Source organism: Engystomops pustulosus, chromosome 1 (genome assembly GCF_040894005.1).
Source record: "Engystomops pustulosus chromosome 1, aEngPut4.maternal, whole genome shotgun sequence".
Classification (NCBI taxonomy): Eukaryota; Metazoa; Chordata; class Amphibia; order Anura; family Leptodactylidae; genus Engystomops; species Engystomops pustulosus.
The window spans coordinates 67031162-67053313 of NC_092411.1; the positions used below are offsets into that span (position 1 = coordinate 67031162).

The 22152-nt window shown below is 39.3% G+C and overlaps 1 protein-coding gene across 1 annotated transcript; it reads left to right on the forward strand.

Moving 5' to 3' along the window:
* The first annotated feature begins 1153 nt into the window (after nt 1-1153).
* TMEM116 (transmembrane protein 116) lies at nt 1154-21674 on the forward strand. Its single transcript, XM_072142843.1, has 11 exons — nt 1154-1367; nt 5737-5783; nt 7629-7692; nt 8702-8827; nt 12473-12565; nt 15435-15484; nt 16139-16210; nt 17518-17653; nt 17829-17970; nt 18705-18787; nt 20557-21674. The coding sequence occupies exons 1-11, from the start codon at nt 1299-1301 to the stop codon at nt 20755-20757; spliced, it is 1083 nt and encodes a 360-aa protein (XP_071998944.1). The 5' UTR covers nt 1154-1298; the 3' UTR covers nt 20758-21674.
* The last annotated feature ends 478 nt before the right edge of the window (nt 21675-22152 follow it).

Sequence of the window (22152 nt, forward strand, 5' to 3'; positions counted from 1 at the left end):
AATGTCTAGCGCAGCCCCCCTCATTAATGAAATATCTGGCCCTGCCCCTTATTAATGAAATATTTAGGAGAACCCCCTCCTGTGTCCTTAGTACTTACCCTCCAGTGCTCATTTCCGACGTCCTCTTCTCTCTACATCCCTTTTTCTTGGTTTCGGGCTCACGGCAATTGGGCAGAAGCATGTGTATGCCATGCTGTACCAGACTGTACCAGGCCCTGTCATAGTGTTTGTGCAGGCAGAGCAGATAGATGTGCATAGACAGCAATGCCGGGATCCCTAAGACCAGAAGAGGAGATGGTGGGTGAACGCTTGAGAGTAAGTACTTTATTCTTTATATACTAAGTTTATTCTTTATATACTTGTGTATAAGGTGACTGGGACTTTTTCAGCACAAGAATTGTGAAAAACTCGGCTTATACCCAAGTATATACACTACCTATTCTGCCATAACGTTCAACATCATGATGTGTTGCTTTAAAGAGCATCTACCATTAGGATAAAGGATTGTAAACCAAGCACGCTCATATATTGGTGTGTGCCAGCTATGGCATTTCTTCTCTTCTTTTAGCTTCTTATGCCCTGTTTTTTTTTTTTTTTTAGAAAAAAGGCTTTAAAATCATGCAGATGCAAGGCTCCATAAATGTTAATGGAGCCTGGAGCCCTTCAGGCTAAATTGCATAAATTTAATGCCTTTTTTCTTAAAAACACACAGTATGTCAGTGTGCTTGGTTGACAGTCCATTTACAGGTGGTAGATATCCTTTACCTCCAGGGCTGCCTGAGCCTACAGGAGTCCTGTCTGGCAAACTCTGCACTATGCCTGTGTGCCCACAGAGAGGGCTCCAAGTGCCACCACTTCGCTAGATGCTTGATGTCCTTTTTGAAATGTTGGTAGGTAGAAATAATACACACATTTTCGTTATAAAACATAAACTTTATTCACAGAAAACTGGAAATTCCCTACAAATTAGAAAGCCATAAAGCTTGTGCATGGTGCACCTCATGTACAGGGTCCTGGCTGCACCCTGCTTGTCATCATTGACTTAGCAATAACTTTGGAACTGCCTGGGAGTCAGTGACCCGGGATTGAGAGTTCGGACATATAAATGTGTGAGACTATCTGATATTATGTGAGAGCCGAGCAGTCAGAGTTTCAGTCAGGATTGTCCCGCCCTCAGCAGTTATATCCCTCGGCTGCTGCACTCTGCCTGCTGTGTACCGGGATGGCAGAGAGGAGCGCACTACTACTACTACCACCACTAGTACTACTACTCCTGCTCTCCTGACACTGCTCCCTCCATGGCTGTAACACGGAATTATAGCATTCCGGATATGGACAATATTACACTGGCAGGAGATCTGTCCATGGTAAGTGCTGTACATGTATAGCTCATAAGATTTTCCATATTTCTTCAGCCCTTACCCAGTCTTCATGTAAGCAGATTCCAATGTGACAATTGTGCAGTGTAATAATATCTATGTAGAATTAGCTCAAAATAACAGATATATGAAATCCAAATATAATCTGAAAAAGTCCTTATTATTGTGCAGTAGTGATCAGATCTATTGGGGGTTCTCATCAGTGGAAGAGATGACGAGGAATTGGTAGATGTGGGAAAACTTTGTTATCTTTACATTTATTCTTCAAATGTTGTTAAGAATGTATTTCATTGTTGCCGTGACCTTCCTTTGATGAGGCACATAGCATAGGAGGGTGACTATAGGTTCAGATCAGTAAGGTGCCTGGTGGACCCCAGTCACTGTGTGGTTTTCCTATGGTGTCAGTCACTGTGAAGGAACAAATAATAGAGACTTTGATGCAGATGTGGATAACAATATAGGTGCTATTTTGGTTACAGTGCCTTATAGATGTTTAGATAGATATGAGATAGATTGCAAAGGGAGTCTAAAAAGTAAATAATTATATGATAAATATACTATAGATAAACAATAGATGGATACATGATAATAATAATAATTCTTTATTTATGTAGCGCACACAGATTACACAGCACTGCACAAAGCATGTCAAATTGGTCCCTGTCCCCATGGGGCTCACAATGTAACCTACCTACCAGTATGTTTTGGAGTGTGGGAGGAAACCGGAGTACCCAGAGAAAAGCCACGTAAACACGGAGAGAACATACAAACTCTTTGCAGATGTTGACCTGGGTGGGAATCAAATCCAGGACCACAGCGCTGCAAGGCAGAAGCGCTACACACTCAGCCACCATGCCGCCCTATCGATAGATAGTGGACTAATAGATAATGGATAGATTTACATTAGATAAATCACAGAAAATTGAAGAGTGTATAATCAACAAGAAAATCTGAGTGTGTGAGCTGTAATTTGCTTCTGTCTGCATTGGTGAATAAAGCCACTTGATTTTATTGTACTTGGAAGCAGTTTTGAATAGGTATGTAGATAAGTAGATTGATATGAAATAGATTGTTAGATATATACAGTAGTAGATAAATAGGTGTAAGATAGATAAATCAATGATAATTAGATAGATATGTGAAGAGAAAAGAAAAGAGATGAAGTAACCCTTTTTCACTTCATATTGCCATATTGGAGTGCTGTCTAATTTTTATACTTGTTTTACTAAGGGAGCTGATTCTTGTGGCAGGCACCCACAACTATTGCTTGCCGGTGCTGTTGCTTTACCTCTATAGATAGATGGATGGATAGATAGATTTGATATAGAGGATTGGCATGAAATGCATAAAAAAAGGTAGATAATAAGAATAATCTTTATTTATATAGCGCCATGAAATTCTGTAGTGCTTTTCAAATCAAATATGTAGAAGTAGATATATAACATATATATACATATATTATAACGCTAGATATGTGGTTAATAATACTGTATGCTAGTTGTGACTTAGAAAGGCATGAGGCAGAGATGTGATGGGTATGGCATTGTTAGATGATAGATTGATAGACAGGTATATAGTTAAGTTTTATTTTGACTTGTATTCTTCCTTAGATTTTATCATTTTAATATACATCGATAGCATTGTTATAGGAGTTGCTATCTAGTTTACTCCCATCTTGTAGAGGCAAGTATGAGAAAAAAATGTATTTGTGGTACGGAAGGGAAATCCACATTGAGGCCTGTGGCTCCACCTCCTGGCTGCTGACAGGTGACCATAAAGGAGAGTATAGGAAATTCCTATTATTTGTTATCCTGTGACATGAGCTGGGCATTCCTTCATGTGTGAGGAGGCATTGCCACATTATATATCTTAGGCAACTTCATATATTAATACAGATCATGTTAGGTAAATACCTCCTGTTATTCAAGTGTAGAAAGCTGATTCATGTTACTCTTTTTGATTCCATTCATTATAGTGACAAAATAGTATTCTAAATAAATGACTACATTTGTAAATTCACTGCCCAGAGAGTGAATACTAATATATTCTACTTAAATAACAGCTGCACTTGTGGTGACTTATCATATGAGGCTTCATTCCTCCCAGACCTTAGTAAGGTGGGATAGCACACCTGCACAGACAGCATTCACAAGCACTGAATAGCAAGTGTAAGTTCAGTATAGGTAAATACAAACAGGGACAGTCCCAGTATAACATTTCATCAAAATTATTTAGAAATGGAACGTGCAATCTTATCTTGACCTAGATTTGGGAGTTGTGATAGAAAAAGCCATTTTTTTTCATATATATCTTATTGAAGTTTCATAGTATAACAGATAAAATTAAAATATATATGAAAAAAAAAGACATTTTTTGACCCACCACAGATAGAAACCACTGTGTAAACCAATGTGTGCGGCCTGTACCAAACGTGACTCATTAATGTCTGGGTGACATCTGTTGCCTCCATTAACTTCTTTGTGACTGGATTAGAATATGTTCTGCAACAGAACTTCTGTCTCTGAACGTATGACCTATTTCTCACAGAACAAGGGTAAACAGAGCGCTTGAATACAATGCACCGAAATTAATCCTTTTTCAAGTGTTTTGTTAGTTCCCATTTTCTTGCCACTAAACATTAGAACCAGCAGCCATCAAAATGATGTTGTTAGCAGAAGTGATGGCACCTTTTATGGGGTCTCTATTACTGGAGTGGATTTACACTTAAATTTGCGACTTTTTAAAAAAACGCAAGCCAACATATAAATAACTCTGACTTTGGAATTGTCTCTGACTAAGTGGAGTAAAATGTTAAAAGCCACAAAAAAACCCCACAGTGACAATTCTGCGACAACTTATACCAAAAACTTGACAAAGATACTAGAAAAAATGTCTCCCATTTCAAAAAGATCACACTGGGGGCATTTATTATTGACTGTGGCAGTTTTTTGGCAAATTTTTTTGTTGATGCACCGTGCCATGTCAGTGCCACAATTTATTTTCTTCTCCGACACCCGCAACATTTTTCTTTTAGTTGCTTAAAGCACATCTACCACCAGGATGAAGGATTGTAAACCAAGCACACTAACATACTGGTGTGTGCCCCTGTTGGCAGGATCTGCTCTTCCTACCTTTTTAGGACCATTTTTTTCCTTTTTAATGGGTTTTTAATTATGCAAATGAGCTAGAGGGGCTCTGATCTCCATAGGTGTTAATGGAGCCTGGAGCCGATGAGATTCATTTGCATAGTTTAAAAGCCTTAAAAACAAGGGCATAGGAATCTTAAAGATGACCTGTCACCTGTAAAAACGGCACAGAGGAATTGATCCCATCGCCATTACGGTACCAGGTACTGTAACCCTATGGGAGACAGTGTGTGGGATACTGTATGGGGCTGTAACCCTATGGGAGACTGTGTGGGATACTGTATGGGGCTGTAACCCTATGGGAGACTGTGTGGGATACTGTATGGGGCTGTAACCCTATGGGAGACTGTGTGGGATACTGTATGGGGCTGTAACCCTATGGGAGATGTGTGGGATACTGTATGGGGCTGTAACCCTATGGGAGATGTGTGGGATACTGTATGGGGCTGTAACCTTATGGGAGATGTGTGGGATATCGAAATTTTTTTCCAATATAAGACATACCCCGAAAGTAAGACTTAGTGGGACTTTTGAGGGTAAAAAGAATGTAAGACACTGGGGGTCATTTACTAAGGGTCCGATTCGCGTTTTCCCGACGTGTTACCCGAATATTTCCGATTTGCGCCGCTTGTACATGAATTGCCCCGGGTTTTTGGCGCACGCGATCGGATTGTGGCGCATCGGGGCCGGCATGCGCGCGACAGAAATCGGGGGGGCGTGGCCGAACGAAAACCCGACGTATTCGGAAAAACCGCCGCATTTAAAAACCGAAAATGTGTCGCTTGGGGAGCGCTCACCTTCACCTTCTATGGGATGGTGCATTCCGGGGCGTTACGATTATTTTCGGCGCTGCAGCGCCACCTGGTGGACGGCGGAGGAACTACCATCTTAAATCCCAGCCGGACCCGAATCCTGTGCAGAGAACGCGCCGCTGGATCGCGAATGGGCCGGGTAAGTAAATGTGCCCCACTGTCTTACTTTCGGGGAAACACGGTATGATATAGAAAGCAATACTTGGGCAAAGTCCTATCCCCACAGCACAATATACTGTATATTATGCTTGTCTAACAGCAGCTCCTATACCCTGTAGTGTTTTGGGACTTTTCTTTAGTTTAATGGATACTTCCATTTTGCATTGAACTGCCATTTCCTTAGTATATGCCAAATTATTTTTGCATACATGTAAATTTGTTATATCTCTCTTTCTGCAGGTATACAATCAGGTGAATTGGATTCAGGTGGTTACTTCTGTGTTAAGGTACTATAGAAGCACCATAAATGATGCCCTGTGATCATGATAAACCTACACTCGTCTAGTTTTTTCTGTATTTTCTGTCATTGATTTAAACCTTATTTTAAAAAAAAAAGATCACAATAATATTGTAGTTTGAAGTTGGTAAATGACATAAGGTAGTAGTGCGAAACTGACGTTTTTACTGTATATTTTCACTCTCATGCAACTGTGGATTATAATATAGGTGGTTTGGGCAGGGAGCCCATGGCAAACCAGACCAAATATATCCATTCCCCAAGAAGCTTGATTCTACTACCATACATAGTAGAAGTGAATTCCGGACTTGTAGGGGCTATAATAGTCGTATAGCCTTGGGCCCATACAGTCTTAATTCACCCTGCTCTCATGCTATGGTATGCTAGGTGTTTATCCTTCCAACACCACCTAAAGGGAGTTTTGGCTAGTTAAAAAGCAGATATATCAAGTCTAATCACAACCCTTTTTATTATTTTTTATTGTTTTATTATGTTTTATTATTGATTCATTGTAACATACGCAGAATGTTGCAATTTGTGACAGTTCATTTATAAACTACATGATATATACGCAGAAACTTTTAGTCTTTTTTTGATCTGAATGATAATGTAAATCATATTATTATGTGTAGTTATAGAAGTATAATAACCTATTTTTCTACATACTTACCTTAGCAATTCTTCTTCATTCCTGCGTCATAGTTGCTGCCAGTGCCAATCAGGATCAGATTCTGAATAGCAAAGCTTTTTGGGTGGATGGCTCATCTTGTCATAAAGATCACATTGCTCGGAGTGACATATGCCTGAAGTTGCATAAATACCTTTTGATTATTCTAAATGCCACCGTTGCATGCATTCTTTATCTATTTGACCCTGCACAATACTCACAAAGCTTCCATCAGAGGGGCCAAAAAAAGATTTTTATGGCAGAGATTTGTGTACCAGACTTGTATATGTCTTAGTTTAGAGAAATGGTTGTATAGTTGCAGACATGGTTTGGCTGGATTTAGCTTTGGTGACTTAGACACTAACAAATGGGCTGTTCTGGAGTGACTGATACAGGACCAGCGTTGTCTTTTCATTCATGTGTAGGACATCACCTCGGTGAGCAAAGCAGGATGGTCTTGCTGTGGCGTGGTGCCACCAGGTCGTTCCACAGGTGGGACTAGCCCGCGGTGGCAGTCAAGGTCTAGGTACAATGACAGCGGGCAGACTGGGAGGCAGGCAGTTAGGGCAGACGGCAGATATGCAAGGTCTGAGGTCAAATCTGGGGTCACAACTGGAGATCAAGGCAGAGTGGGAACAAGAAAAAGGATAGGAACAAACACAAGGAAGCTTTCTCTACGGACATGAGCTCAAAGATCCAGCAGGGGTTGATGGGAGCAGCCGGCCTTTATGGAAAACCCAGAATGCCAGCTCTTTGAGAGCTGGCGGACGCGTGCGCTTCCTAGCCGGGACGGGAGCCAGGGGACAGGGCGCCACAGAGAGGGGCACGGGTGTGCCTGCACCCCGAGACATGGATTGCAGGGACACCCGTGACATGCTATGTGTAGGTTTGTGTCTATAAGAGCCTTCATTGCTGATTCTATCATTTTGTTGGTGAAGCTATGTTTTTTGAGGACTAATTGTCTGTCTGTAGAGTAACACATGTGACAGATGACTACCATTATAAATGGAAGCTAAAAAGTAAATATGAAAAGGACCTAAGGAAAAGTAAAATGTAGATTTAACTTAGAAACCAAATAATTCCTGTCATTATTTTGAATATTCAAACGTTGATTATTTATTTATGAAAATTATTGGATACATTAATGTTTTTTTTTTGGCTTTTTAGCATTATAGGTTCTGGCTCAATCATTGGATATGCTGTATTTCAGAATGCCTGTAGATTACCAGAGGTGAGCTAGATAAGTTGTATTTTCTTACATGAATCCTAGGTGCTCCATCTTCTAGTGTTATGCGATAGTGTTATTCTCTAGGAAATGTGATAACATTTACCTCTACTAGGATCACCCACTAAGAGACTCGCTAAATAAAAGAAATATAAATTAAGGAAGACTATGGGGCTCATTTACTAAGGATCCGAGGAGCGTATTTTTGTCGGGTTTCCCGACGATTTCCGTTTTGCGGCACATTTAACAGGCGCAAGCGATCGGATTTTACCACATCGGCGCCGGCTTGCATGTGACACAAATTGGGGGCGGGCTGGCGTATTGTCCGACTAATTCGGACTGAGCGTCGTATATAACTTTCAAATTGTGTCGCACAACCTGTGTTAAAGGTGCACCACAAAAAAGATGGTGGACTCTGTCGGCCAGTGCGGGGAAGCAACAGATTCATGATTTCTGGAGCTTGTTCTTAATGAATCGGTCACACCGAGCATTGTACACGGACAATGCACTTTTAGTGAACTTTCCGACTTTGTAAGTAAATGTGCCCCAATATTTGTGTGGGATTGTCATGAATCCCAAACAATGCAATACTTCAGTATAAGGGGGACATTTACAAGATCTGAAATAATAGCAATTCCTTGTAAACTGCCAGGAATTGTGATTACTTCCCCTTGTACACCACTTTGCGTGGAGGGGTGTAGCGGGTGTGCCCATTGGCAGTGTGGGCTTGTGCCTGCTCCCACCCATTCAAGTAACAGCAAGACCTGGTGTAGAATCTTATGACAGCTCAGCTGGTTGTGGGATAAATCAGGAGAATGGAGCCTATGCCTAGCACCATTGTATGATAAATTCCCTATATTGTATGTATTAGGTGTATTGGGTGAGATAAGTGTAAACCAATGAATATGTGTCTCAGCTGACAAAATGTGTAGGTTTTTGTTGTATATTTATGTACTGTACCTCCCAAAAAATGATTTTCTGTAATTGTAATAATAGCATTACTTTTCACACTTAGGTCCGGCCACTCTTTTATCTCAGCGTCTCTGATTTACTTCTGGCTTTTTGCTGGCTTGTTGGGGCAGTTCTGTACAAATCAGATACCTCCGGTGTGAAATGCTTCAACCTCCAGGCAATGGGCCAGGTAAGCATATAAGATTTACTACAACATGTGTATAAAGTGTAATCCTTATATTTCCTGGTATTTTGTTTTCTAAAATACTTTTAGGTGTTAAATAAGAGTACAGGCAGTCCCTGGGTTACGTACAAGATATGTTCCATAAATTTGTCCTTAAGTTGAATTTGTATGTTAGTTGAAACTGTATATTTTATTGTAGTTCCAGACAAAAATTTTTTTTGCCCAAGTCAATGAGTTTCAAATTTTTTCGCTTTAATGGGACCAAGGATTATCAATAAAGCTTCATTACAGACACCTTACAGCTGATCATTGCAGCCTGGGACTATAGTAAAGCATCCAGAGAGCTTCACCAGAGGTCACAGTGGGCAGAGGGGTCCGTCTTTAACTAGGGGTCCTCTGTAAGTCGGGTGTCCTTAAGAAGGGGACCGCCTGTACATTTATCTTTATCATAAAGCAATAATGACAATAGGATTTAACAGAGTGGAAGGCATGTATTGATTTGGGTGCAGGGTGGTACAGGAAGTGTACTATAATTTTCAGTGGGATATAAGTTTGTGGCGCAGGGGGTTATTGATTTGGTGCACAAACAAAAAAGGTTTAGAACTGTCTCCCCATTCAAGAGGGTGCAATAGAACTCCCTAGACCAGCTGATCTAATTGTGCGGCCAAAATTGCGCCGCGGGCTGGAAAAGTGTCGAACTCACAAGCGGCACCACAATTAAAACATCAAGTTGTGAAAAGTACCAATATTGTAGCACTGACATCCAGTATTCCGTTTGAAAGTCGGTAATAGATCCCCCAATGCAGCTTTGTAAATAAAGGTATTGAGAGGTAATCTTATTTCCTCTCAGTACATGTGTGAAGATAAGGGATGTCTGGACTTTTCAGGTAAACTGTGTCTATTTCCATATCAGAGGGGTTGTTAGCTCTTACATGAATGTGTAGGTAAACACCTGCACTCCCTATAAGATAACAATAATGCCACTTCCTTTTGCATGAAGTACAAGCCTTGAAATAAAAGATGTTCCATAAAGAATACTAATAAATACTGAATACAAATATTTGTCTTCAACTGACTTCCTTTTAGATTCAGGCTTTGGCTGTTTCAGACAACCTTGGCCAGACCTTAGTTTGGTGCTACTGTTCTGCTCGAAAGAAGGGACTCAATACATGATATGTGCTTATGATTAATAGGCTCATGTTCATTAAAGTGTTTGCGCCAGTTTTCTGTCTGACTTTGCACTCAAAAGCACGTGCAAAGTGCTTGAACATGTATCTATAAAGTGTCTTGGACTGCACTGTGTCCGGCAAGATAGAAAACTGTGCACCTACAGGGACATGTTAGTGCTTAGTCGGAGTTTGCCCTACATTTATTACTGCCATGTGCCACAAGTCTGCACCATGAAGAAAGTGCACCCCTCCAGAGCAGTGCAGGGTAAACCAGATTCATGAAAACCGTGCGCCAATTTTAAAGAATCTGGTGCACCCTGCACACTCCTCAGGCAAATGGCACTATGAGCACTAGTTTTGATAAATGTAGGCCATTAAGTCTTCGGCGCTGCGAGTAGTCCTAGAACGGGACACTTTGGCCCACATTAATTTAAGCTCTTGCACCAGTTTTCTGTCTGACTTTGCATTGTACATGTATTTATAAAGTACCTGCAACTTATTTTGCGGCTGCATTGTGTCCACGCAAAATTCTGCACTGAAAGGGGCGTTCCGGTGCTCAGTCGGACATTGTAATATATTTTTCTGTAAAACTTTTCATGGGAAAAGTATACAGGAAAAGGAATCATGTGCATACAGTCGGCAGCTGATACTACTAATAGTTAAATATTTATATTCATAGGAGTTTTAACCTTTCAACACTCATCTTTAGCAGAAGGATTTCACATTGGTTTTCTAGTGTGAAAGATGTTAACGCAGAAGAGGCTGATGACCTCTCATTTTCCCTGACTTTGCCATGCCCCTTTTTCGGAAATTGGAAAAACTCAATTTTCTCTTTATTGACATCAGGGTCATAAATTTGAACTAAATCACAAACACATGGCGGCACCATCTTTTAATGTTACCGTAGTAAAAATCTTATTTTCATTATTGTGTAATTTCAGATGTGAGTCATCTCAAAGCAAACAAGTTCTTTACCCACATATAACCCTTTTTTTAATATAGATACATCTTAGAAGTTAATATTAAGCCATAGATTCTATTTGTCTTAGAAAAATAAAGACTTTAGTATTTATTTTATTAATAAAGTAAATGGGAGGTGTGATTCTGTGTATTTATACAAAGCTTTTTTTTTTGTCCTTCCTTGTACAAGTCTGTCTAGGGCTTAATATACATAAAAGAAAACCAGACAAATAAATCTCTTGACTCTTTGAACAGGAAACATCGGTTTGAGGAAATCACATACAGTGGAAAAAAGTACATTGTTCTGGTCACTTTGAAGACTATGCTTACGTGTCTGTCAATATTTTTTATCACTTAAAGGAAACTTACCATCAGAAATGTATATATCACGGTAGATCTGATGGTAGCTGGCTAGTAACATGCTAAGCCCTAATTCTTAAGTACTTCCTAAACTGAAAACTACACTTTATCTAACTAATACGCTAGTTATTGGCAGAAGCTACAGGGGGGTGGAGTAGCACTGGAAGCAAAGGCTGCTCCATGCCCCAGTAGCCTCTGTGATCCCACCTACCTGCTCATCCCCTGCGTGAACCCTCACACTTCTGCGCATATGCACAGTAGCTCTGACTTCGGAGCCGAGCAGAGCGCCACCACTACCCGGAGAGGCTACTCGACCCCTGTAGTAGCCTCTGATGATAATTAGCATATTAACTAGCAAGTATTTTAGGACTAAGTAAAATAGATTAGGGGGCTTGGCATGTTACTAGCCACCCACCATCATATCTACCTCAATAGGTAGATTTCTGAAGGTACATTTTGTCAAGTGCCTGAGGAATGAAATTATTGAATTTTTTATATGAAGAGAAAGATTACATTACCTGCCCCTGTTATAGGAATACCCTTTCCTCAACTGAAATTCTTGTGTTTTGACCATCTACTAAACATTCTAAATTTGATACTGTAATTTGCTTCAGTGTATGGTACTACCATAGCTCCTAGCAGTATGCTTTCTGTGCTTTGGTGTCTGTATTCAAACACTTGCACGCTCATGCAATGTACACTTCAATTTCATCTGGACTACTGTAAATTTGTGTTGTATTATCCTAAATTGCCTCCCTTTACTATTTACCACCGATCTAGTGTTCTCTGTTCTGCCAACGATCTAACACCTTTTATAAACCAAACCTCTAACTCCTGTCTTCAAGACTTTTCTAATGCTGTATTAATTCTCTGGAATGTGCTACCTAAGAAAACTAAGGCAATATTCCCAATATACAAAGCACATCTTTTTGTACCAGCTTCTCACATTTCATGATGTAACTCTTTTCAATGTAGCCCCTATTTAAAGTTTTTATCAGAACACAATCCCTGTGGTACTTTATGTGCACTACCTTGTTTATATAAAATATGTCTGGACCAGGGTGTTTTACCTTATGTTTCACATCTATTTTCTGTGACACCGGTGGTTTGGCATTTAGTGCTATAGACAAATTCTTATTACATTTCTTCTTCTGCTCTACAGATATTTTATCTTTCAACATTTTTATACACAGCCAACTATGTGTGGCAGATCTTCAGTCATTTCAGAAGAAGATTAAGCCATGACTTAAATCAGGTCAGTTGGAATACATTATATGTAAACATGCTTATCAAAGTGTCCATTTTTAAGATAACATACCTTAAAGAACATCTACCACCAGGATGAAGGATTGTAAACCAAGCACACATGCGCAACTGGTGAGTGTCCCGTCAGGCATGATCTGCTCTCATTTTAGCTTCTTATGACCTTCTTTTTATGAAAAAAAGGTTGTAAAAATGATGCACCTGAAGGGCTCTTGCACCATCAATGTCAATGGAGCTCGGAGCCCCTCAGGAACCATTTGCATCATTTTTAAAACCTTTATTTCTTAAAAACAAGGTCATAGGGAGCTTAAAGAAGGAGTGGATCCTGCCAGATGGAGCACACATCAGTATGTCAGTGTTCTTGGTTTACTATTCTTTATCCTGGTGGTAGATTTACTTTAACTGTTATTTTATTATTAAAAGGTCTGAAGGTCAGGCCTACCTCAATTCATTACCATAGTATGTTCAGCTATGAGTCTTTTAATGTGTTTTTAGCTTCAGGCATGGATCTTAGAAATCAAAAAACTCGGGCAAGAATAGGTCCTGCTCTGCAATTTGCAGGCTCGGCGGTCGCTTCTTGCTTGGTGCTGTGGGCATGGGTCTATAGAGGTAAAAGGGATGTGAGCTAGGTGCTGAAACAATGCTAGTACACAGCCCCATACAACATCTGTATGTATGAAGCCTCTTAATGTGGAATAGTATACGATGACGATGGGAGCTGTACTTGAGCAGTGTACAACAGCAGCTGCAATATACAGCTGACATCAGGCTTGCAATGTGTGTGATTGAAAATAAATGCTGGCTGTTAAAGGAAACCTACCACTTGGGATAGGGCTTATAAGCTGGACATACCGTGCACCAGCTCAGGGTGAGCTGGTGCCGGCGCTTATCTCCGTTATGTTTTTAAACAGTTTGAAAGTGTTTTAACAGTTTATTAATGTTTATATCCTTACTGGCTTTCCTGCACCGGGGACCACGCTCGGCGCACTATGCGCGCTACCACTTCCTATTCAGATGCACGCACGGTCGCGCGCATGGTGCGCCGAGCGCGGACCCCGGTGCGGGGAAGTTAGTAAGGATATAAACATTTATAAACTGTTAAAACACTTTCAAACTGTTTAAAAACATAACGGAGATAAGCGCCGGCACCAGCTCACCCTGAGCTGGTGCACGGCATGTCCAGCTTATAAGCCCTACACGAAGTGGTAGGTTTCCTTTAAAGGGGCTGTCCACTTTCAGCAAGTAATTCATATGGTTTGTGTAATGAAAAGTTATAAAATTTTCCAATATACTTCTGTATCAATTCCTTATGGTTTTCTAGATCTCTGCTTGCTGTCGTCCTATAGAAAGCTTCTGTGTTTATTTCCTGTGGACAGAAATCTGTCCATGATCATGTGATGCACATGCAGGTGCAAGAGTCGTTATTATGACAATAGAGCCGTGTGATATAATGGGTTGTACTCGTGCCTGTCCATCATAGGGCCACGGACAGATTTCTATCCACAGGAAGTAAACATAGAAGTTTTCTGTAGCAGGACAGCAAGCAGAGATCTAGAAAACCACGAGGTATTGATACAGAAAGTATATTGGAAAATTGTATAACTTTTCCTTACAAAAAGCCAGCAATCCTTTGCTGAAAGTGGACAACCCCTTCAATTCATCAGATGCCATGTTCAAGTTTAGTGTATAAGGCACTTGACAGAGAGACAAGACTGTTATTGGCTCCCCAAGACTCAGTGGGGAGGTCCCATGGATTACCATGACAGCATAAGGAGTACATTAACTACATTGAGCAATGTGGAAGTGTTGCATAGCTCAATAAGGGTTGGGTTTTTTCACTGCCTCTAAGCAACAAATCAAAGCTAAGTTGCAAGGAATACATATTGCATATGCAGGGACTAAGATGTCCATGGTACTGTTAATAGCAGGAGAGAAGGAGACTCTGAAGGCAGTGAAAAGGTAGCTGGGTCAGAGTTACAAAGCATAAGCAAGGCATTATGGGGCTTGTAGTAAGCAACCCTACAAGTCCAACCTGTGCATCTCCTCCGGATCACTTTGAGAGAAAGTAAAAGACGCCGGCCCACATTTCTTAAAGTGTTTGTGCCAGTTGTCTGTCTGACTTTGCATTCAAAAGAATTTATGAAGTTTTTGCATCAGTGTCACGGCTGCACTGTGTCCAACAAGACAGAAAATTCTGTACCTTAAGAGGTGTTCCGGTGCCACATTTATTACTGCAACTCGACAGCATTGTGCTGCACGCTCTATGTTAAAGGTGCACATAAAGAAAGAAGGACAAAGCACTTAGTCTCCTCATTGGACCTTAAGCAATTGAATGTGCCTTATTACACTAATAATATAATAAACAATAATGATAAAGGTGGACCAATATGTACAATATTAGGGTTGATTCGCAGATGGCATTTAAAAATGACCAACACATCATAACCTTCTACCACAGGTGAATTAATGGGCACAGATTGTGTTCCATACCACAATACCTATTGGTGTGGGAAGGAGTTAGTTTACAGATATGAACCTAAACCATTAGTCATTAGCATATGAGGAAACATGAACTTGGTTACTTTTCTGCCCTTGTGATTTGACACTTGCCTTGAAGATATTTACTCGTGTGAAGAGCTTACTTGTAGACACACCTTGCTAGCACTCATACCAGCATAAGGTCAGGATGTTTTTCAGCATAGTTATTGCTCGTGATTGTTCATAGAAAACATAACAAACAGACCTCGGCTCCTCATGTAGTGATCACCTTATTGAGAGGGTAGTGTGACGGTCAAGTCCAAAGTTATGAGATTTATCTGGTGTATTTTAACAATAAATTATTATATTTTACATTTTTTTAGATATCAATATTGGAAACTTGGATTGGAAGAATAGTGACAGTTTTATGCAGGTAAAACAATAGACCTATTGTAGTCAATGGTAGTCAATACACATATCAGTTTATTACACATATCAGTTTATTACTTTATAATTCCCTTTACCATACTATAACCTTTTTACTTTGGCTTTAAATACTGCATGAAGACACATTCATTGTTATGGCTGTGGTTTCATGGTCCCATTTGTGAGTCTCAGCTTCAAAACTCAATGCAGGTCCTAATGCTGCCTCCCTTTGTGACCCGGAGTCTCTTTCCAGTCTTTAGCATGTGAGTAGACCTCACACACCAATGCAGCATGGGCTGCATACAACGGACTGCTGATCAATGACTTGCAGCCTGAGATAGTACACATTCTTGTAAGGGTTAGGGTCAGTTCCCAACTTAACTGACCATTTTTATGCATCAGTTATTCTGAACCAAAACTACGAAGACCACACAGAGATCAGTTATAATGGAATGATTTACACTGCTTCTGTGTGTTGACCAATCATAATTTTGTCTGACAATAACTGATGCAATAAACTGATGAGATAATTGAGGTCTGAACCGGTCCCTATGATTATATAACAAATGGAAGAAAAAAAATACATACATGTACGGTTTCTATTGTATACAATTGTATATACCGGTGTTTCTAATATTATAATATTCTTATTTTATTTTAGCCTGGTTCCTGTTTTACTCATTTGCCCAGTATTTTATTATGGTAACACAATAAATTGCTACGGGAACAACAGGTAAAACTACACTAAATAGTTTCTACTAAATGATGCTGGAATATTCTAAACTGACATATAGCAATACAACATGTAATACACTGTAGTGATTCTTTGCATTAAAAAAAGCAATGGAAGTAGGGTGGTGATGATGATGAAGGATAGCCGAAATGTATCAATCTTTCAGTGAGTGTCAATAGTTAATATGTCATTAAATATCACGTCATACAAGATCATTGTTTTTATATTATGATACTAAAGCCATACACATTAAACTATATGTTGAATGTAGTCGCAGATTGTGGTGACACTGAACTAAGGTGTATGAGGCCCTCCAACTTTCTTCTACGGGGTGACATAATGTTATATATGGCTCAGGATGGGCTGTTTAGCATACCTCATCCTCTTGTTCTAATGTTAAATAAGTTAGAGGTATCTGAAAGCATTCTACTCCTCTCATCTCAATAAAACCACATACAATGGCAGTCTGGAGAGACATCTAATGAGTATGACCAGCCTAACAAATCTATGTCACTATATAATTATGATGTATATGTATTATGGTTTGGACCAAGTTGTGATCCATTGCATTTATAATTTAGTCATTTATGACCTCTCCAAATGATAGCATTAACAGCATCAACAACCTGAACAACCAGAAATAAAAAGTTGCCCATGTGCCCTCTCTGCCTTAATATTAATCCCCCAAAAGTTCTTCTAATTCCTTTAGTGCTGTCTGCAATGAATAGGAGGGGCTGAAGCAGATAATTTAGAGAGAGGGACTGTGAGAGAAGGAGACACAGTGGGTGACACCATTAGGATGGACTGAAGAGGAGAGAACAGGAATAGGCTGCAAATGTACAAATACATACACATGCAGGGCCATGTCTAATCGAACAACCTCTTTAACTACCAATCTCTCCATAATTCACCACCTTAGATTGTCAGGGAAATTAAATATAAATTCTTAACTAATAAGCTTGTAGCCATATGTTTGATGTATTACAAGTAGAAAGTTGGCAAACTGAGTTTAATTGGGGGCATGACCCAATACATTATAAGAGAAAGCCACTAGTGTGGTGGATACAGAATGTAGAAAGTTGTAATATTTAGTATAATGGGGAGGCAGAGGGCTGTTCTAAGGAAGAGCACTGTAGTATATGTAGTATCAGCATTACCACACAATGGTAAAACATAACAGTATCCTAACCATTGCCTTGTGTGAACCCATTCAGCAGATGTATGTATCTGTATATACATATAGCAGCTGTTCTTTATATACACAAAATGTGATGTCCTGTACTGACTTTTCTCCATGTTTCTCACAGCTGTTTGGTGCTAAACGTTGGATCCCACATCACAATAGACTATGGCTTTCACACTGAGGATGGCTGCACCGCCGTACACACATACAGCACCATTATCTTTATGATTACATTTTCCCTTTCATCAATAAGCATTTTGGTAAGGATTCAATCTCCTATTTCCACTTTGACAGACAGAAATTGTGTGTTTTTGATAAGCATATGATAAGGCAGAATAGCTTTACTATATGTAAAGATAGTGAATGAATATACTTTAAGTGTTGTGACATATCATTATCTCCTGCCCATAACATTTATGTGTTATGTATTTCCAGGTCATTCTGAGTTACTCCTATCGATTATTTAGAAGTATTCAAAATGATTCACGATTACTAGAGGACCATTGGACTACCATCACTGCTGCAAGATATAGCTTACTACTGTTTCCCTTGATTTTTATTTTCTGCTGCTTACCAGGTCAGTCCGGCCATTCAGCATTATTGTCTTCCTTGCTTCTCCTAATGACTGCTCTAATAAGGGAATAGGCACCATTTGTGATCCTGACAGCAGCATTGTGTTGTTTATTTTAGGAGAACAACAGCTCATTTTCATTTATATGTATTTAAAAATAACAATGATGTAAATCATAGTTTACTAGATGTGACGGGATTTTGCCCTCAGATTCTACATAGAATTTCTCTTTTACCATTGAGAGAGAAGAAATTTGGGAATCTTCTGTATGAAATTGACAAGCAGCAGATTTAAAAGTCCTGATATGCATTCATATCAGTTTTCATGTGGCAAAACTTCCATTCCTTCCTACAGTAATATTATAAGGCTTAGAATATCTGTATAAAAGAGGAATCCGAAAATGGGCATACAAGTAACAAATTTCTTGGTTATCACTATAGTTTTAAGGGTGCCCATCCACCAATGAAAGCTGTTTTTGACAGACCACATGACCCTCCATGTACGGCCATTTTATGGACAGGAATCTCTGGTTGATGTGGTAAAAGACAGGAGGCTTCACTTTACATATGAAGAAAGCAATTCATAACTTTTAAAAGATGTAAATTGGTAAATTACCTAATACCCTGCCCTCCATACTAACACACACAGTATAAAAAGACATGAGGTGAAGTGGCCAACCACTTTAAATGTATGTGTGGGTTAGGATATAATGTAATACTCATGAATTTTTGTTTCTACAGTTATTATACTGATCTTTGTTACCATGCCGGGAAAGAATGATGGATGGTTACCAGATGGTTATCAAGCATTGTGCTATATCCAGGTAAGTTAATATGAATGACTTCTCTCATGCTTCCTTCATCCTTTGCAACTTTCTACCAAAACATGTTAGACTAAACTCAACCTTCCAAATCTTTAAACATAACTTTACAACCCACCAGTTTAGAATCGCCTACAATACATATGCTAATAATCCCACTGCTATGCTCCCTCATTTCGTGTCCCCATCCATCCTCCCACATAGATTAGTTTACTGGCAACATACTGAGAAAACCTGACAAGATCAGCCATTTTGGAGACACCCTTTGAAAGTTGTCTAGCCATAAGAATTCCACCCTTGTCAGAGCAGTTTGGTTTCCATCACTCAAATCTACCCACATAAAGTCAGATTACCATACTGTAAGTCATGTTCTCTACAAATCAGTTATGCTGTTTTTTTTAAATCCTACTTTTCTCAAACCACTTAAAAATCGTTTCTACAAATATTGAAATTAGTCTAAAGTGCTTAGGAAAGCCTTACCCCTCAGGACTCTGGTACATTATCTACATCCCCGTTGTGTTGCTGCAGCAAGGCCCAGCATTCTGGCCTACCTTCTGACGGAACTGGCTTCTTCTCATCCAGTTCACACAATCTCAAGGGAGGCTGAAGCATTCTGAGGTTGTTCTTAGATGTATGGTAGTGCTGCTTCTTCCTGGTTTATATTGTGCATGTACACCACAAAAAGGCCCTAAAAGTTGATTCATTGTCAAAACAAATCTAATAGAGAAGGATGTCCCTAATGTAAGTAACTTCCACCAGTTTACTTCAACTGGTTTAAAGAAACAACAATGTTATTTCCACAAGCTGCTGTGTCTACATCCACTTTTATATTACCCTGATGTTTACTGATCCCTTGATGATGTTCTAAAAGTTTTCCAAAAACAGATTAATTTAGGAAAATGTCATGTTGGCAGAGTGCGGATGTCTCTCGTTGAAATGTTCTTCTATTACATTACAGTCATGACTCAACCCTCATACTTAGCACATTGCAGGGTTAAGAAAATGGAAAAAAAAAATCCAAGCAATTACGGAGAACCAATTGAGTAACACTTAAAATACTTCTGATGCGGGACAGTCCTGCTAGCCGAGAATATCTGAGCTGAGTTCAGTGGTTTTTTAGGTATCTTCATTCTTGTCCTATCAACATCATCACTTGGCTATGATCTACTGACATGATGTTTAATGGCATTTATTTCAGATGACCAAAACATTATAAAAGTCAAGTACATAATGTAAAAAATAACCTATCTTTATGGCTCCATTCAAAAGAAGACACTATTATTTTCATTATTTTGTATAGCCAAAAACAGAAGCGTAACCTGGAAGACCTACAAATGTCTCTTCCAGGTTTATATTCCGCTATTGTTTTTGGCTATACAAAATAATGAAAATAATACATTTGTAGCTCTTCCGGGTTAATATTCCGCTTCTGTTTTTTTTTTTTTTTATCCCTGTGGCAATTGGATTTTCTAGTTTTTTGAGCTGTCTCAGGAACAAGGATTATCAATAAAGCTTCATGCCTTTGATACCTCTCATGTTTACCATTGAAGTTCAGTAAGTTACCAGTATCGAGAGAGCTTCACTGAAGTCGAACATTGGGCAGAGTGTAACTAGAGGTAGTCTGTAAGTTGGGTTAAGTTGTCGTCTGTTAAGTTGCGAACTGTATTTGGCTGCTAGATGACTTATTTTACTCTTGGCACAATTTTCACATTAACACATAAATTTATTCAATCCTAATCTAGATATGATTGGTTACAATTTGTGTCTTTCAGGCATTTACAGCAATTTCTCAAGGATTCCTCAATAGCTTGGCATATGGATGGACACAGCAAATGATCCGTTGTCAGAAACAAAATAATTATCGCGATGTGGATACCCAGACTCCTCTTTTACGCTCTCAAAAAAATCTTTATGCCAGCATGCAGACTTCTACCACTTCCATAGGACCACTCTCTGTTGCTGCAATTAGATGACCACCAGTGGATGTTATTGGACTCATTGGAAGGAATCTTAATTTAAGTCTAGAGTTTGGCCATTGAATTTAAGAGACACACTACTATAAAAACCTAAATAAACCCAAGGAATTATGTGTATGGATTGCTTTCTCTACAAGAAAGACGAAGATCAGATGTGTTCCTGACATTACTAATTTATAAAGACCCCTGTAAGTAGCTTGGGACTGAAGTTCTGAAACTTCCAAGAATTGTGCATCTGATATATAATACCATTCAATGAGGACTGGTAATGTGTCAGTTTTAGTGACACTAGTGGGTATTTATTGATATAATGATCTGTGTTTAACGAATGTGAAAAAACAAAATAATTCCGTTAAAACTGAAACAGCAGAAACTCCACTTCCAACAATATGTGGAAGTGATTGAATTTAACTGAGGCTTCTGTCATCTCTTTTTTTTAAAATAACTTTTACACTATGAAATAGTCCAGAATGCATCTCAGTTAAAGAAAAATAAAGCAAATATTCATATTAGATGAACATCATCTGAACCAGCCCATCTAATGTGTATAGAGCCGAACCTGCCGACTTTTCTCAGAAGCGAAATAAGAGGAAATAAGATTTGGCAAGTTCAATTCTTTTGTTTGGAGATCTGGCCGTGGCTGACAGCTTTTCCTATTGACTCCCAGACATGCATGGTTTCCAACTGACAGCCAGAAACATAGTACACGGCTGTGAGCATTATGAGCAAGCTTGCAGTGCAGTGTGCAGCCATCTTATTGAGTATGAGAAAGCACTAAATGATGACAGTGAAGTGGCACTTATGGAGGTAATATTACTGACACCCAGCCATGTTCTGAAGATAGTAATAGTACATTGTATTTCTGGTAATTCTGTTTATGACATTCTTTTTTTAAATAAAGACATTGAATTCTTTAGTAGCTTCCTTTATACATTTGCCTTGTGCTCAGTGTCAGACTGGCATGTGTTGGGCCTAAAAGAGGTGGTGATCTTGAGGGCCCACCCTTCAACCATAAAATGCCATAAAAAATAAAATCATGAAGGATTTATCATCAAAAAGATCTAATAATCTATAATATCGGAATTGTCCTTCATGACATAGATCATAATATCCAGTGATTACTCCATTCACTACTAAATGAAGATCTTTGGGGACCATTAAAAAGTGTTATATCTTTGGGGCCCACCGGAGGATTCCCTGATGCTCTGGTGGGCCAGTCCGACATTGCTCGTGCTTATATCAGTGGTATCAGATCTGTCCACATTTTCTTGCAGTGACAGATCTTCATTACTCATACTAGTATTAGTTCCATTTTGTCATGAATATGCAATGAATGTGGTTCCTGCTTTTGTAGTGAGAAGAGGGGTCCCCTGGCTTATTTTGCAACCTGAA